Genomic DNA, 19108 nt, shown 5'->3' with positions numbered 1-19108 from the left:
AGTCCGTCTGGGGCTACACACCGGTCTGAGAAAATCCGCGATCCGTCACCTGTCTGAAACGTCAAGCTGAAACGCCGATCAGCAGGCAGCAGCATTTCCTATTTGGACTGGTGCACGAATGCCCCTATCTCGCTTCAGAAAAGCACTTTTTACGGCACCGCGTAAAAACTGCCTTGGTAAAAACCGACGGCACTGTCGAGTGCCCAACCGTCCGCTTAACTCTCCCTTTCTGATCTGTGACATAGATCTACGGCATGCCGACTCTTAGCCCTGGACAAGCCCCGGTCAAATCAGCGGCCATAGGAGGAGCAGCGAATGTACTGCGCAGTGGGTGGGTACAGTTGCACAAGTATGATGAATGCCAGACGCATATGTAAATTGGCCCTCGATTTGCCTATGATAATGAATAAAAAGGATAGCTACCCGGTATGTACAAGGAGAGGTCGGATTGTACCCATTCTCTACCCATTCTCGCCTGTGGATCTACTGAGTCGGTAATGTTAGGACTAAGGATGGGGTCCTATGGGAACATGGGCAGACACCGGATTGTGCAGCACAATCGAACCAGCCTTGCGCGTTAGCACACAGAAACGTTTTGCTTTACTAGGAGCGCGAAAGGCAATGTTTACGTCTCGACTCACAAGTCACAATCTCTACGAAACAGTACATTGTTGTCTATGGTGGATGTGGTGTCACCCAGATGTCTCGGCTCCAGCGGCTTATCAATTTCGGTGCTCGTGTTGTGTCGGGCAAGCGGAAGTATGACCATGTAAGCGAAGTGCTGAAAGAGTTGTGGTGGCTCTCGGCCGAGAATATGTGGCGTCTACAGTCTGTCACGCTATTAAAGAAAATCCTCGAGACAGGAGAGCCCGAAGCCCTATCCAACGCGATTGTGTCGCGAGGTAGCGTGCATGGGCGTGATACGCGTCAGGCCGACCTGCTCGATTTACCCGTGATTAGAACGGAATCCGGGCGCCGCCGGTTCCTATACGCCACTGTATCGCAGTATAACGCTCTGCCTCAGGCGCTGCGCAATCTCGGTCACAGGCTCTTTCGGAGGGAGTATCGGAAGCTCCTACTGCGTGAGCAACACGGCGACCCGGCCAGTGTAAAGCGGCGCGGTGGCGCAAATGTGAATATGTGTGCAAATTGTGATGCGTGTGTGTTGTGTGTAATGTTGTGCCCACCTCATTCGTTTCACCTGACTCGGCAGCCAATAATAGCCATTTTCGGATGGATCGGCTTGCCACGATAAGTACAATACAATACAATACAATCTCTACGAAACAGTGGTACTTTCAGGCGCGGGGAAATACCACTTTTTGAAATCGAAACGGCTGAGGTGCTGTTTTACCGTTCACCGGCCGCCTGTCAGACCCTGGAATAGTGGTGTCAATCGGAACTTGAATCTTCGGAATTCCGATTTTGTCCAACGTCCAATTCGGAATTCGGTTGGACAATGACAGCAGGCTTTGGACAACTTTGGACAATCGCTTGCTACACATCAACATTTTTATAAAGTAATCGTGTTTAACATTGATTGGCTATTAAAAAGCCAAGCTTTCCATATGATTAACACTTTTGAGCTGGTAACGATACATTAACAGCAAATTAAATAACGGTGTTGAGTGTAAAGTATTGCGTAGATGTCGGACATCTTTGGACAAATGGCTGGCTTGGACATTTTTGGACGGACAGTCGACGCCAGCCTTGGACATTGGACGGACATTGGACACATGCTTTCTGAAATTGACATCACTACCCTGGAATGGCAAGACTCCTTTCACATCTGCGCTGGGGCGTCGCCGTTCAAGACGAACAGTGGCGACTGGCGACATGACGTCACTGTGCCTTTGGCGGACCGGCTGCGTGAGTGGGCCGTGACACGGGGGTCACTGTGCTGCGGGGTCGGCGGGCAACACCACTCTCCGGCGAGCGACACCGTCTCCGGGAGGTTAGAGGTCGGCTGGGGTTCACCAGGTAAGAAGACGCATGGCGAATTAGTTGTTTGATCAGATAAGATAACGTCTTTCAATTCCACAGGCGCGGAAACCGTGGGGACAGCTATCTGTTCAGGTGGGTGACGGCACGTGATCGCCTGAGGCGGTGGGGGGGGGGGGGGTTAAAATATATTTACGTCATTTAATGCTCAATGCAATCGTTGCGACTTTTTACATGACCTTCTCCTCATCGTTGTTTCTTGCTTTCAACGACTGGTCCCCGAGTGATGACTATCCTCACACAAGATAGGATGAATGGAGCTAGCAATTAAGCCCAAAAGACACATGAAAATGTTACCGAACACTTCTTTTGAAATTTGAAGATGATTTGAATGGTTTTGGAGCCTCACGAAACATGTTTCAGATATGACGCGTCACAGAAACTGACGCATAAAGACTGTGTTCAAAAGTGTGAGCGGCAGCTCCGCAAGCACTTGTTGACGAATGAAAAGCGTAGGTACTGCCCGGTCGCCATGTCGTAAGCTAGATATCATGCCAAACTTCATTGAAATAAGAATTTTGTGATCTGGATCTCGACATCTACCTACATACAAACGGAGGAATGTTTTCCATCATTGTAGCGTGCGAATATGTTTTTGTATGTTGTGAAGTGTGTAAAGGAATTTCAAAAACTCAGACCTGATGATGACAGTGTTGTCGAAAGCTTGTCTCTTTTGTTTCTCTTTGGTAAACTAAAGAACCAATACAATTTTTGGCATGTTATTGATCATTAGGGTGGTCCGTTTTTGGAAAATTTTCGCTGAGACAGCTCGGCTGTTGCTCTTTAGATGTGTTTTTGGGCGCTGATCACGAATCTGGCATCAGAATTGCAATTTCCGAAAATTTCGAGACCGCACTGATCGATCAAAGATTTTCAAAATTACTGAATTTTCGACGTTCAGGCTAACCATTGCCAAATGCTGCATCTGTCGATGAAAATTGCGCTAAGGCATGATAGACAAAACCTTTTCAGTCATCTTTACACCAGTCGCAGTCGTCTTGTGTCAATGACACGCCTAAAAAATTCGTCCCATCATTATCTCCACACCCGAGCTTCTGTTGGCGCTCCAGAGATGGCGCTGCTATCGGCTCCGCGCGGCCATCAGCTGTATTGTTTATTTATCGGCGTGACGGCACAGCTGGTGCTGCGATAATGAGCTGTGGTGTGGTAAGTAGTTAAAGCGGTTCTTATTTGTCGCATTTTAAGGTCATGAGTGGTTTTAAAAGTGAATAGCATTCACATCTAAGTCGCATATATACCAAACATCCTTCCTTTATAGATGTTTACCCGTTTTCCGACAGGCCTTGCATTCGATATTGGCAAGTGGAGTTTTTAACTTTTTACAAAGGTATATGCCTGGGAAAATGTTTTATTACACAAAATATTCAATCCTCACTGTTCCATTGTATTGTTTACAGGCAGCTAATAGTTCAAGTACCTATCTAGTATCTACCTTAACCTGAGTTACTTGAGTGAGTCATTTATGCCAAGTGATGGAAGGACAATTCTATCGACGAAAAATGAACGAGCCGCACCGTCAGTTTGGAATAAAGCCAAAACGTTTGCCGGAAGAGCAGCTTCCAACGAATGGTGATGTAATTGGAAGACTGCTGATGGTGCGCATTGAAATGATGGAAGAGCGGTCTGTAACTGATGAGCGAAAGGCGCCAATTGAACCATGTTTGAAGAAAGTGACCAATGAGACACTGGCTTTGTGGCACAAGGCTTCACTGCCTACGCGATCTGATCAGAGTGTATTGAAAGATGTGAGAAAGTTGTGGATGACAAAAGAGAGAAAAAGGAAGCGATGGGAAAAATATGGTGGCACCACAGTCTCTATGAGCACACTGTTTGACATCAGCAACCGTGCGCGCGCACCAGAGCTAGAGGCTGACAGGGCATTTTTGGCCGATCAGCGAGGCGCACGACGGCTGCGAATCGGCGGTCTTGATCCAGGGTATATTGAGTGTAGGGTAGGACGAACTTTGGTAGGAATTTCTAGTATAACTACTAGAAAACCTACTATATGTGGTCGGGACTAGCAAAAAGTTAGTTCAAATTAGAATATGGCAGCGCTTATGGTTGGCAGTCGTGACGCGCACGTGACATTCATTTCTTAAATTTCTTAAATAACAGGTTTTAGGGGCCGAGTAGTGCGCAGATACATTCAATTAGCTATTAATAATTGATTACGCAAACATTCAAGATTCCACATCATTCAATTCTAGCCGAAATCACACGGCGCTCCCAGGATTCGAACTCACGACCCTCGGATCCGTAGCCCGATACGCTACCGACTGCGCTACCGAGGACCGCGCGCCGACGATCGGAGAGGCGGATCGCGGGTGCTGGCGTGCAGAGAAATCTTTACCCTGTACGCCGTAGAAGATCGGCTGGGTTTCGTGAAAAATGGTAGAGGAATTGTCGAAAGAAAATTCATCGATCTATCATTTGAGACTAAGAACCATTGATTCCTTCAAAGGTTGACCGAGATATTGCTCGCCGAAAACAGGCCATTTAACATGTAAACCCTATGGGCTGGTAGGAAATGTACGCCGTGGAGCAGCAGTGCTACCAACTAACTTCGGCGGGGGCCGGTCTTGATCGGGACACTACATCACTTTGGAGGAGGAGATCTAAGCGAACGGCTCAAGAAGCTAAAAGAAACACAAGAGTGGATTCTACAAGTTCTCCGATGGCTTTTGTGACCACGACCGGCAGCTCTGCTACCGCCGACAGTCTTGCCGGACCTTCCTCTGGGACCATCTCCTACCCAGGTTGTAACAGACAATGAACAAATGAGTATGAATGAATGAATGCATGCCAATGATTGTTCCTTTCCATTCGTTCGTGGCACATTACATATATAAACGCGGGTAATAAATTGGTGACGTGATACATCCTATGCTTCCCCCCCCCATTCACAAGGAACCTTCACGTAAATGTTTTGAATTGAATGTACTTTTTACGATTTAAGAGATAGCAAGTGGAAACTTAAATGGAAATGTAGCTGTGTAGTCGTTGCCTAATATAATACATGTTACTACACAATATATATGACATATTTTTGTCTTTGTTTCCTCCCAGGTCCTTCGTGCTCCGGGACCTCTTCCTCCTCACAGTCCTGTCTCGACCCGGTGCCGAGTTCTGAAGCACATCCAGAGTTCCTCCGTCCGACCCGAGAGGCGTCCAGGTCAGCTCGTCGTCGCATCCAGGCAACTCCAGACGCGGTCGCTACTTCTCCGGGCGAGTATACCGACCCCAGCAAAAGCGGTGCCTCCAGCTATGTTGCCAAATCGAACAGTGATCCTGACTTTGTGCCGCCAGCATGGCACCAGCCTCCGCGAGAAAAACCAAATCTGTCATCTGTATCTGAGGCACTGGATGCGTGTGATGTGGGATCGCGCAAGGCATCTAAGATAGTGTCTGAATATTCAGCGGCTGCGGGGGCTGCCCCTGTCAGCAGATCCCAGATACAGCGCTCTCTGTATAAAACACGGCAGGAAAAGATCAGGGAGGTGGGGGCCAGTACCTCGGGTTGTTCTGCTGTTTTTTGTGACGGCAGAAACGATAAATGTCGGAGCGACGCGACGGGTAAACTGACTGAAACCGTTCACAACATATCCGTTAATATGCATCCGGGCGACGTGTTTGTCGGACACTTTTCGTGCAGTGATCGGCATACAGGTGTGGCAACAGCTGAACAGCTCATCAGCTTTCTGAACGAGCGAGGCGTGGACGTGTCCACGGTCACCACCATTGGTGGTGACGGCACCAACTCAGTGGTAGGTCACCGCGGGGGCTTGATGGCTCACCTTGAGCGGCTCCTCGGCAGACCACTCACGCGGGTAGTCTGTCTCAACCACCAAGCAGAACTGCCTTACAGAGCGCTCTTTCGGAACATAGACGGTGAAACCACAGGACCATCCAGCTTCTCCGGTCCAATCGGCCGGATGCTGGCGGGTCCGGTGCACCAGCTGCCGATGGCCCAGTTTCGGCCCCTGTCAGGTGCGGAGCTGCCCGAGGTTCCTCCAGACGTGCTGAGTGGCCTCAGCAAGGACCTCCACCTGCTTTTGGAGTGTGCCTCTGCTGTTGCATCAGGCAATGGCACAGCGGTGGCCCACCGCCAACATGGCAAACTGAACATGGCCAGATGGCATACCGCCCAAAGTAGGCTCCTGCGGGTTTACATGTCCGAGCAGTGTCCGAGCGACGACCTGACCACTCTGGCGGTTTATGTGGTGACCGTGTATGTGCCGGCAATTATGTCCATCAGACACCAGCCAGACCTGGTCGAGGCACCAAAACACCTCTACAATCAGCTGGAGCGACAGCGCCGGCATCTCAGTGGTGTCGCGCTCGACACAGTTCAGCAGAGTGTGCGCAGGAACGGCTATATGGCTCACCCCGAGGCGGTGCTACTCGCCATGCTGGGTGATGACGACGACGACGTGCGGCACCAGGCGGTGCAGCTGGTGCAAGAGGCACGAGAGCGCCAAAAGCCGGACAAGGTCAGGTCCTACAAGGTCCCAGAACTTAACCTCGGTGCGAAGTCATACACCGAACTTGTAGATGTGAATAAGTACGCACAGGAGAACGATGTGGAACCGCCATTCATCCGTTCACTCAGCGTGGAGAAGCTGAATGAACTACTGGAGACGCCACTGAGAACACACATACCGTGCCATACACAGTCGACGGAACGAAGTGTGAAACTAACCACAGAGGCAGCGGCGGCCGTCGCTGGAAGAGACAGACAGGACGGATACAGCCTGAACAAGGTGGCCTATCGCCGGCGGCTGCGGAGCAAGTGATTTGAGAGATGCAACATTCGATGAGCGGAAAAGTTTCGCGTTGCTGTTGTAGCCTATTGGGCACCACTGACTGCCTCAGTTTTTTCTCGGTTCTTCAAAATGTAGGTAGGTATTCGGTGTCATGCATTTTAACTATATGTCAAAGCTTCAGTGTATCCTGCGTTTAAATTGGTGCAACCCAATATGTTTTGTCTGTCAATATATCTGTCGAAGTATTCGCTAGTGAGGTATTTATAGAGTGGACGATAATCCAAGCAATAACATTCACTATTTGACCAAAATAGGTACTATGGCATCCATGGCAGTGTCAGCAGACTCTCAGAATCTCACTCGGGTCGACTCGGATCGGAATGTCTGCCAGCGCTGGCGGCTGTGATGCTTTTTTAGTCTCAGCGCGTGAGCTACCGTCAGACATTACCTTCGATCCGGAGGTTGGTAGTAGGTATCGGCCGCCATTAAAAAGTAACGTTACGAATTACGATAGTTAGGGGGTGCGCGGGTAGGCGGAGACGTTAATAAAGGAGGTGTTGATTTGGGGGGGGGGGGGCTGGAGGGGCTTACAGCAGTCATGAAAGCGGCACATCTATGCAGGCTATTTACGGTGACCTAGCTTGACCTTGACAATGACCTCGACCTTCATGCTGACTCAAGGCATACTCTGGTTGATTCTCGAAATGGTACACATGGCAAAACAACCACAACCACTACAAAACAACAACTACAAATTGGCCAAGCATGGTTCAATTTGCGCGAAACATGGCCAATCGGCGTTTTCGGCCGTGATATGACCTTGAAAACGAGGTCATATCTCCAGAACCAAAGGTCACAGATTCTTCAAATTTTAAGTCATGCTCGACAAAGGATAAATGAGCAGCTAGACTAAATTTCAGATCTCTATCTCAAAAGACGTAGCGTGCAGCGATGATAAACTACCTGGACGGGGGTAGGGATGGGGGTTAGGAACACTTCCCCTATTTGTATTCGAGGTTTGAAATATGGATACCTAGGTCTAAAATATGTAACATAATAAGCATTTCAATACTACAACACACTCACACCACATTCCGCAAAATCCGCCTAACCGTCGCGGCGATAAAAAACAATGCAGCTGATGGCCGCGCGGAGCCGATAGCAGCGCCATCTCTGGAGCGCCAACAGAAGCTCGGGTGTGGAGATAATGATGGGACGAATTTTTTAGGCGTGTCATTGACACAAGACGACTGCGACTGGTGTAAAGATGACTGAAAAGGTTTTGTCTATCATGCCTTAGCGCAATTTTCATCGACAGATGCAGCATTTGGCAATGGTTAGCCTGAACGTCGAAAATTCAGTAATTTTGAAAATCTTTGATCGATCAGTGCGGTCTCGAAATTTTCGAAAATTGCCATTCTGATGCCAGATTCGTGATCAGCGCCCAAAAACACATCTAAAGAGCAACAGCCGAGCTGTGTCAGCGAAAATTTTCCAAAAACGGACCACCCTATTGATCATTTTCACATCAATTTTGACTATAATGTCTTCACCCATGCCAACCATCCAAACGATTAAAAACTCCCACCTTAACCCGCGCCCCACTGGGGGGGGGGCTATTTATAGCCCCCCCTCCCGTTTTTCTGCAATAACTTCCAAACCGCTTGACGGATCGACGCCAAACTTTCAGTACTTTCGGCTGCATCAATTTTACACCTTGTGTCAAAATTTGAACTTCGTAGCTACCATAGGTCGGCCGGAAATGACGTCAGAGTGACGTCATGTTCGTCCGATTTCGACGCAAAACATTGAACGACGGCAATCGCTCCCAAGAGCTCAGTTTTTAAGCTAGATCCAATTTCTTTGCATGAAAGGACTCAGAATTGACCGCGGTACCAAACTGCTATCTCGGATTTTCAAAATTTTGAAAATTTCGAAAATCTTATATAATAATATTCAAAATTTATATTTTTACATTTTTTTCAAAAAGTTTTTGACTTTTCGAAAAAACCGGAATATATGTGACAGAACGCATGATTATGACTAACTCTAGCAAGTTTTAGCTAAATATCTTCAAAAATGGCCAAGTTATACGCATTATTGCAAAAAATTCACAATTATTAATTTTTCCAATCAATTTTTCAGTACGTATTTGACATCGTACACCAATATAAATGGCACCATCGTGTTCCTGAGCTCAAACTGCATCCAATAGACACCTTTTTTGTTGAAAAATTTTAACTTCAAAATTTGACCTTTTTTGACCTGAAAGTGACCTGACCTAAGCTAAATTCGACTCAAAATGACCTCGAATGACACAGATGACATCAAATTCGAAATCTATGGCCTAAATGGACCATAAAACATGTGTCACGTGGCCGACGCATGATATAATATTTTCGTGACCTGTGATGACCTGACCCTGACCTGAAAATCAAAGTACAAGTTTGGTACCCTCAAGGTATCTAGAGCATCTGTTCACGAGTGTGGAAACCAAAAATGAGCCTGATCTGACTTGTAAGACGGCGGCCAGAGCCCAAAATGTGAACAAGCCAAAGTGCTAATAATTTTTACTTTGACCTGACCTGTGACGTCATCGGTGACCTCGAGGTCAATGAAATTAGGTTTAGCTCGACAGTTTTTTCCGGGGCTATCAGACGCCGTTTGAATTTTGACGATCGGCCCAGTAGTTTCGGAGTTAGGAGGGGGGCTATGAATAGCCCCCCCCCCCAGTAGGGCGTGTTATACACAGACCCCAGTGGGGCGCGGGTTAACATTAGTTTTGAGTTGAGATAGCCAAATTGTTGGCCATGGCCTGCAAATACCGGTTTGGGCACTCACAACATCGAAAAATGCTTTAATTCGAAGATATGGAATTTCAAACTTGCAGTTTTCGGATTCTAAGGGGCTAATGCATTGGGATGCCCCCTTAGAATTTGTGACGTCAGCGGAGATCTAACGATTTTTAAATCTTAGACTAAAACCATCGTTAACACGTGGTGGTATACGCTGCTTTGCGCGCAACGTCTGCCGCACTTTAAGGCTGCCAAATTATTGCTTCCAAATAAAGTCGCTAATAACAGGGGAGATCCCAAAAAGTAAACAAAAGTAAAAGCCTAATATCTTGAAAACCAGTGAATATTTTTCGGTGAAATTTGGTAGATATTCGTTTTCGCTCTTTCTGAACCAAGGGACAACTTTCATGCCAATTCATTAACTTTTTTGAAGGTGGGAGGGTCCCTTTAATCAGCGCCTGGAAGCCGTTCCCGCTGAACGACACTAGCGCCACCGTTCGCGTAGGGGAACGAACTAATGACACAATCCTTTGTCTATGGGAAAAAGCGAAAGTTTATCCACTTCGTTCTCGTTAATGACACGACGAAACGGAACAAGACCACATCAGGAATTAGAACTACATCTACAATGTAGAAACGTCCAAGCTTAAGCACGTGAACATAGCACAAAGTCGTATGGGTCGAGGGACAAGACACGCGCCAAGTGCCAAATAAGTGGTGACGAATTTGTTCGATCTACAATATCTTAAAGGAAGGGTGCCACCTTCCGAAATTTTTGTTCTATGAATCTATTTTACTTATTTGAATTTTTAGACGTGGTTAGCGCGTCCACAATATACAAAAAAAAAAACGAAACATTGCATTTAATACATTGGCCAAAAAAAGATCGTTGTTTATATCACCACTACAACTCAAGGTCGTTTGATGTGGCAGCTAGGACGGCTGGCATATCCTGTTGTCATGGCAACATATCATTCTGCCATTTGCATTGATGGCGCAACTGAGACAAAAAGATGAACAAATAAAAAGGAAGAAGATAACATGATTTGAACTAAGTTGTAGTAAGTAAGTTGAACTAAGTAAGATACGTCAAAAGAACATCAAATAAGTCGAGTAAAGGTTTTTCCTTTACAATGCTTAAGAGATCTATGGAACCCTTCACCCTTCATGCAACTTACTAGAAAAACTTCCCAATTAAAATTTTAAAAATTAAGTGTATACCATAAAGAAAAAATATACCCTTTCAAAATGATAAAACATGCTTCAAAAGTATAACTTTTATACATACCTTTGCTGATTTCATGTTTTATAAAATACCCTTAACACGACGAGGAAATAGTGCTGAAGATTTTTGCCTGCCCCACAGGGGAGCAATGCCGCTTCAACCCTATTGGCCGTAGTGTCTAACGGTGGCGGCCATATTGCGCAGACCAGAAACCGGCTGCCGCCTGTGTTGAGGAATAGGGAATTCGGGACCTCGATTTACGTTTGCGGCCGCCGTATCCGTTACGTTCAAGTTACGTAGATACGGAACCCGGCATCTTACGCAGAATTGAGTGGGGAACACGATCGTATCTTCAGAATTCCTCAAATTCACTCGCCTGACCTACATTTGCCCCGGCCGAGGGGGTTGATTGAACCCACCTCGCTAATGCACCGCTAATTAAACTAGAATTAAGTGGTAAAGTGGTCGTATGCGGCAAAGTATAATGCAGAGTGACTGGTAGGAACCCGCTGTAAGGATCTCAGGTCAACCGGTGACCTCTGAGGTCAGGTCAAGTGATCTAAGGCACGGGTTCGGTTTTTGGTAAATAACTTCGCCAAAAATGGCCGTAGAGCCGCGATTTTGGCATCATCGTGTTCAGCTAGCTCAGGCGCATCGAGTGATATACTTTTTGTTCGGGTCAGGTCAACTTAGGATGTTGACCTCAGGTCAAGTTCAGGTCAGCACCCCCAGGTCACGAAGTTGGTCGAAAGAGGTCATGTCGCATATCATTCGATTCGGCAGGTCTTCCTGAGTCCATTGGTGGCTTTCCCGACTCGCTAGCTCAATTTGATCGGGAGTTATTGAAGAAAAATGGTGACCCTTGTGACGTCACAAATGACGTCACGCAAGGGCAACAATGCAAATATGAAGCATAGAACCTTGCAAAGAGTGCGTGAAATCATGATTTTATATGCTTGAGATAGTTTCAGATCATTCTCGGCGCCAAAATAACAATTTTCATATTTCCCCATTGACTTATAAGGGTTTAACGTATTAGTTCCTTATAGCTGATGATTTTTTAGGATTTCATCTTGTTCTCCACTCAATTCTGCGTAAGATGCCGGGTTCCGTGTCCACATAGCTTGAGCGTAACGGATGCAGCGACCGCAAACGTAAATCGAGGTCCCGAATTCCCTATTCCCCAGCACAGGCGGCGGCCGCTTTCTGGTCTGCGCAACATGGCGGCACCGTTGGACACCATTTGGCGGCCGATGCGCATTCCACATTATAGAGTTCAGTGGCCTGCCCGAATGCTGGCAGCAAAACTCGCAAATGATAACTTCACGTGCGGATTCAATGCTGACCGTCTCGAGCATAGGTAAGTGAAGCCGGTTTTTAGGTTCATGTGAGGCTAATCTTGTAAAAACTGCGTTGTGTCCAAAAGGTGGCACCCTTCCTTTAACGACTGGGTTGATTGAGCTGAAACTTGGCAAGTGGGTGGACATGCAAAGGATTATGCTTTTCCATGTGTTACGGTTGGGGTGCTGCTGCACGTGCGCACGGGCACGTGCAGGGGTCGCTTCCACATCTCGAGAACGGCTAGGCAGATTGCGTTCAAATTTGGTACACCGTAAGGGACCGTTTAGCAGGGTACCGTGCACAAGTGCACAAGGTACTTATTATAGGTCAATGGTTGCAAAGTCAACCTCCAAATAAACATCGTCTTCATCGTGTTTGCTTGGTTGGTCTTGGTTTTGCTGCTTTCGAGCCTCATATTTGCATCCGTTGCATCGTTTTATAGGCTGTCTCAAGCAGGGTATATTGAGTGAAGGGCAGGACGAACTTTGCTAGGAATTTCTAGTATAACTACTAGAAAACCTGTATGTGGTCGGGACTAGCAAAAAGTTAGTTCAAACTAGAATATGGTAGCGCTTATGGTTGGCAGTCATGACGCGCGCGTGACATTCATTTCTTAAATTTCTTAAGAACAGGTTTTAGGGGCCGATTAGTGGGCGGATACATTCAATTAGCTATTAATAATCGATTTATGCAAACATTCAAGAATCTACATCATTCAATCCTAGCCAAACTCACGCAGCGCTCCCGGGATTCGAACTCACGACCCTGGGATCCGTAACCCGATACGCTACCGACTGCGCTACCGAGGACCGCGGCCTCGATGTTCGGAGAGGCGGATCGCGGGTGCCGGCGTGCAGAGAAATCTTTACCCTGTACGCCGTAGAAGATCGGCTGGGTTTCGTGAAAAATGGTACAGGAATTGTCGAAAGAAAATTCATTGATCTATCATTGGAGACTAAAAACTATTGATTCCTTCAAAGGTTGGCCGAACTTTTTGGTGACGTAAGGCACCAAAATGTTTGCAGTAGAGACATCATATAAGTGAGAGTCAAAAGTCCTTACGTCGCCTTTTTGGTGACCAAGGCCGCCTCTTATACGGCCTTGGTGGCGCTTCTGAAAGTTAGCCATGACGTGAGGGTTTTGGTGTACGTAGTGGGTTTTTGCGTCATTTCCATGCTCTTCAATGATGTGTGAATTTCTAAATTTGCTTTTCCTCTCCCCAAAAGCCATTTTTTTTAAATCAGCATGAAATACGAGGAGCTATTCCAGCCAGTCACAATGGTGTAATAAAAACAAAGCCCTTACGTCATCTTTTTGATGAGGCAATGGGTTTTGACGTAACGATAGGCGTTATTACAAGTATATTCGCGGCCATTGGGGCGACGTAAGAAAAGAAGAAAACAACTGGCCCCAAGAACTTTAAATTATCAGTTAGCATGCACCTTTTCCTTGATCTGTAGAGAATTTACCATTAATTGCTAGAGAAAATTGCATTTAAAATCTTCCATCTATGCTTTTTCCATTGTTTGCACAATATGTTCTCTTATTAACCCGCGCACCGACGGGGGTCTGCGCCAACTTAGTACCGACGGGGGGGGCGGATGACCGCCCCCCCCCTGAGATCTCGAGAACGAAGCAAGATAGCGACAAGCAGTAAACGGCATCGGATACGCACGGACAAGGTCTACAATTTTTACTAAGGTCATTTTCAGGTCAGGTCAAAGATGACGTCACAGGGGTCGAAAAAGTCAAAATGGCGGCGCTAGATATGGAGAGGGTTTTTCTCGAATAACTTTCGAAGTAGTCAAGATAGGAACAAACTAAGGGCATCATCGTGATCCTCTCGTCAATCCGCATCGAATGATATATATGTTGACCTCGAAAGGTCAAGGTCAAAGGTTGACCTCAGGTCACGTGACCTCGAGGTCATCATGCATATCATTCGATGCGTCTTGACGAGCTGAACACAATGAGACCATCTGCGCGGCTGTATCTTGTTCCTGTAAGGAGTTATTGGCAAAAAACCTTTGGTGACCTTTGATGACGTCACATGACCTTACAGCTGCCCAACAGCAAAACAGACCTCAAGGTAGTGAAGGTTGATCGTATGTGAAGTCATGTATGGTATATGGAGCCATTCCGACCCGTTTTAGTGGTAAAAACAGGGAGTTGATTTTTCCCCCATTGACTTATAATGGGGAGGTCGCGAAATTGACCTGACCTTAGGTCACCGACATCAAAATTCCGAGATATACAAATTGTAGCTACTAGTGACCTAATAACATCCTGCGACTTTCAAAGGCCTCCGACATCTACTGTAGCTCTGGAACGGTGACAAAGTTGCAAAAAAGTGACTTGAGGTTGGGTCATTCAAAGTGACCTGGTGACCTGACCTTAAAAGTTAGGAGGTTCAAACTTGCACACCATGTGTAAAATTGATGAGGGAATAGTCATACCAAATTTCGCGGCGCTACGCGCCGCGGTTTTCCCGCTATCCGCGAAAAACCTCAGGGGGGGGGGGGGCGGATATCCGCCCCCCCCCCGTCGGTGCGCGGGTTAAGCTAGAAACACTAATTAGAAATAGTTCCCGCATCATCAAGAAAAATAGGGAAGGCTTGCAAGTGAATACAATAATCTAAACGGTGTTGTAATCTATGTGAAAACACTTCTAAAATTGCCTGTAGAAATATTGAAGGCAAAAGTTCAACTTTTTCACAAGACGGATGTCTATAAACCTATTCAACGTGTGACAACTCAGCCGGTATTTCGTCACTTACAGCCCAGCTTTCCCTAGTGACCGATAGAGGCGCTGCTATCGATGTCCGCCCGTGCCGGCTAACGAACATTGAGGTACGTTCAAGAACGTAGATGGGTCTGTCGACGTAGTGGATTTTGCCGGTGGCGCTTCTGAAGGTGAGCCATAACGTGTGGGGTTTCCCCAGCCAGCAATTCGTCCGGGATGCGGTTGGGGACGGTCGGGATAGGCTCCGGATGTCCCGACTTGTCCCTACCGGGTTGGATAGGCTTGGGTTGTCCCAATCGATACCGGACCTCGATGGCCGGCGGTAGGGGCGACTCGGGATTTCCGGACCGCATGCTTAATCGGTTGGGACGCGGTACGGATAGCCCAATCGAATCCCATGTTTAGACAGGCTTGTGATTTACGTTGTTATCCCAACCGATCTGAGAAGGCGCTTCGGGCACCATATGCGGTGGCCCAGAAAGCCTGGAAAAGCAATCAGATGGGCCGCGTGCAGGCAGACGCGTCCTCTGAGCGCAGCGGCCAGTCTAGCTGCCGCGTTGGTGAAGTGTCGATCCCTCCTTTGAGCTGCTGCCTTAAGATATTGCTTTTGAACTGGCTCTAGCAAGCGGTCGGTTCAACTGTTGTCGTTGCAGGGAAATCAGTCCGTCTTTGAGAACAGGGTGAGTATAGTGCACACTTCATCCGTGATGTAGGGAGCGGGAAAGCTATAGGTAATTTACATTTTTTTATGTTCGTTGTGGTTGTACGGCATGTGAATTACACTCGTGCTGTCGCATGTTTGATCAGTTATCATGGACAGAAGATGTTTGGTTTCATTGTCAAGTGTGGTTGGTTGCATTGTAGGTTTGAAACCTGAATTACCAGGCATACCACGTGAAATGTCAGATGTGGGTTATTTCTTAGTGATTTTTAGTGTGTCCCAGACTTTGATTAATTACCTCTTGGTCATTTTCAGATGCTCTCTTCGCACAGTGGTGAACCGCCCGACCAGATGCCAGCCGTCTACATAGTTTCGCGGTGGCTCTCTGAAGCCCGTGACGGCACACGGACACACTGTCCGCAGAGGAGCCGTCACGAACAAGGCGCAGGCCTGCTATAATGACTGTGAACACCGGAAGTGAGTCCGCTGTGCCAGCGCCTTGCAGCGGTGCTAAGATGTTGGCCGACGCCATGAATGTGCTGGCCAGGCTGTGAATTTGTAAAAATTTGACCTGTGTGCAACCAATAAATTTGTGAATACATAGACCTCTGTACACCTGGACTGAGCGCAGAAATTTCGGCCATGACCATAGTGGCCCTAACTTTCAGATGTTATATCTCGAGATCAGTAACACCCAGATAGGTCCGGTCTTCACTGTTTGATGGCCCCGTGCATTAAAAATTGAATGCAATGTCTCCGGGAGATATCGGCTGGCACAGAGGAGGGTCTGCGCGTGGCGCGTGAGGGGTGTTTACAAAGTTGGTCTAATGATATCTCCAGAACCGCTCCACCGATTGAGCTCAAATTTGGTAGGTGACCAGATACAATACATCCGACACTATCACATTTCTCAAATAGGGGGTGCTGGTGCACGTGCGCACGTGGTGTACAGAGGTCTATGGTGAATATATTTCAGTGTCCAATGTAATTCATTTTGTCGTGCAGGCATTATAAAGGTTGAATTGGAGAATAATGAAGAGGCGAAGGGGTTGCGGTGGCGCAAGCATAGTGGTCGCATCTGCATAACAGCAATCTGCGGTTATAAGACTGCGGTTAATATGTCAGATACCTGCGGTATTCCCGAACCGGCCGTGCGGGCCGAGTTGGGACATCCCGGTCGGGATCGGAGTTCATCGCTTGTTAAAATGCCATAAGGCGGTTCGGATGCGTGCGGGATCTCCCAACCGACCGTGCAGGTTAGGTTGGGATATCCGGACCGTTCCAGCCCGTACAAAGTGTCTCATTTCCCAATCCTGTCCCACTCCGGTCCCGATCGGGGTGGTGCGGGCTGAGTCCGAAAATCCCGATCGGGGGGAACGGATTGGGATTGCTGGCTGGGTCGGCACTTTTTGCCGACGTAGTGGGTTTTGACTGTGCCATTTCCGTGCTCTTCAAAGACGTGAATTCTTAAATGTTTTTCTCATAAAGTTATGTTTTGTTTTTGAAGGAAAAACTAGCATGAAACAGAACAGAGCTTTTCGAGCCGGTCACAGTAGTGTAAAAAAAAAAAAACGAGAAATGACCATATATTGACGCGTGGTGTTTTGACTGGACGGCAGAATAAGACTGATATGCCCTCCAAAGCGACGTCTCACGTCTGGTCTGTCCGGAAGTTCGTCCCTGCTGCTACTATCTTTTACTGGACTCGATGATTGGTTCACTGCTGCGATGTTGTCGTGGTGCGATCCGTTGCAGTACCGCAGTGATGTAGTTGTCATCTGTTTGTTCCAGTGGCGACTCGAGTCCCCGTGCGATGGTGTCGGACAGGGAGCGGGCTGCCCGCCACCCCCTGCCCCTGTGGCTCGGCTGCATCCTGACGATACTGGGGGTCGGAGTGGCCGTTGACCCCAGGACACTGCGAGACCCGCCGACAGCGGTATGTTTCACGGGCTGGTCAGTGGTCACCCAGTCAGGACAGTTTGTAGTTAGGGGAGGTTGGGGTAATTTGGCCGCTTTTTTTAGAAAACGATGTAGCTTAAAATTGACGACACATTTCTGCATTTTCTCAACGCTGGCAGGTGTAGCATTTATTTTACTTTACTGGACAGTGAACTTGAAATGCTAAGAGTTATTACTTATATTGAAATTGTGACATATTACAAAGGTCTGCAAGGCGGCCAAATTGCCCACTATAGTCTGTTCCATTCCAAGTTTGCAGCCGAAGCGCTGCCCGCCATTCGCACGTGGGGAGCAATGAAAAATCAAGGAGGACTTTTGCGGAGTTCCTGCGGCGAAAATACCCGGCGATATTTACAGGGCCTTACCCCAGAATATTTTGAAGACACGTGTGCCCAACGTTTTCCGTATTTTGTGTTAACCCTGAAACGCAAAACAAAATTGAAACTGTATATTTGAACAAAAAAGTGATCTCGCAAGGCATCATCCTGTCGAGCAGCATTAAAATCTGCCAATCCAGTCGTATTACGTGCTAGCCTCTGCTTGGCGTAAACATTTTTATTTCGTTTACGGCTATGATAGATCAGGTCGTTTGAACACTTTGCCATAACAGCACACCACTGACAATATTTAGTGCTTATATTTTTATTCATCCGCTTTTGTTTTCTTGCAATCCGTCCGCAGACCGACCTCGGGTTATCAGCTCTCTTGGAGATGTCATCACCATCTCAATATTTTTTTTCCTGATTGCTCCGCTGCTCCGGTCCGGTGGCGCATAGGCGACGGCAATACCTAGGCGGACTTTGCACCTAGGCCAATTTTCAGACGCCCGTCGCCTCCACTTCTTGCGGAAAAATACGAGCACATCGTGTGCCTGTGTGCCTGTCCGACTTATTTGCTATCTGGTGACCGCACCGCCCTGAAGTGCGTACTGATTTTAGAACATTTTGAAAAGAATAAATATTAAATACAAAATTTACATCTTAACAATTAAGTACATATTAATTGATAATATAATAGCCGACAAAATTGACGACATTATCATAGAGATCGTATATACATGGACATTATGACTGTTGAAGAGCGTCAAATCAAGTCTCAAATGCGCAGCTTTCCAATCCGTTGGCGCATTTGCATAAAAAGTTGCACTAGCGTTGTTCACGTGCTGTTATGAGTGCGGCGCTTCGGCTGCAAACTTGGAATGGAACAGACTATAGCAGGGTTATTTGGCCGGGGGTGTGGGGCAATTTGGCCGGTGTTAGTTTGCGGTCAGGATTTTCTGTTATATTGCGAGTCAGCTTGAGATTCAGCAATGACGTGTGTCCTATGACGCATTTGCCGCATTTCGGAGGTTGACTCAGGGGTCACAGGGGTCAAAATAGCCATTAGCGGCTCTAGATGCGAAGACAGTTTTTACGAATAACTTTTGAAGTAATCAAGCTAGGCCAAAACTTCGAGTACCATCGTAATTCTCTCGTCAGTCCGCATCGAAACATATATGTGTTGACCTCGAGAAGTCAAGGTCAAAGGTTGACCTCAGGTCACGTTACCTCAGGTCGCTTGACCTCAAGGTCACGTGATTTCAAGGTCATCATGCATATC

At 47.2% G+C, this 19108-nt stretch overlaps 1 protein-coding gene across 1 annotated transcript in view; it reads left to right on the top strand.

Annotated features, from left to right (window-relative positions):
• The first annotated feature begins 4606 nt into the window (after positions 1 to 4606).
• LOC122387256 overlaps positions 4607 to 19108 on the top strand; it is a 30679-nt gene continuing 16177 nt past the window's right edge. Inside the window, exons 1-3 of the mRNA XM_043377315.1 lie at positions 4607 to 4778; positions 5089 to 6811; positions 17342 to 17486. Of these exons, the coding sequence (XP_043233250.1) occupies positions 4697 to 4778; positions 5089 to 6811; positions 17342 to 17486 (1950 nt within the window). The 5' untranslated portion in view covers positions 4607 to 4696. The remainder of the gene's footprint in view (positions 4779 to 5088; positions 6812 to 17341; positions 17487 to 19108) is intronic.

Source organism: Amphibalanus amphitrite, unplaced genomic scaffold, assembly GCF_019059575.1.
Source record: "Amphibalanus amphitrite isolate SeventyFive unplaced genomic scaffold, NRLGWU_Aamphi_draft 000279F_arrow, whole genome shotgun sequence".
Taxonomy (NCBI): Eukaryota; Metazoa; Arthropoda; class Thecostraca; order Balanomorpha; family Balanidae; genus Amphibalanus; species Amphibalanus amphitrite.
The sequence above is the reverse complement of the archived record's forward strand: the minus strand, read 5'-3'. Positions and strand labels throughout refer to the sequence as shown.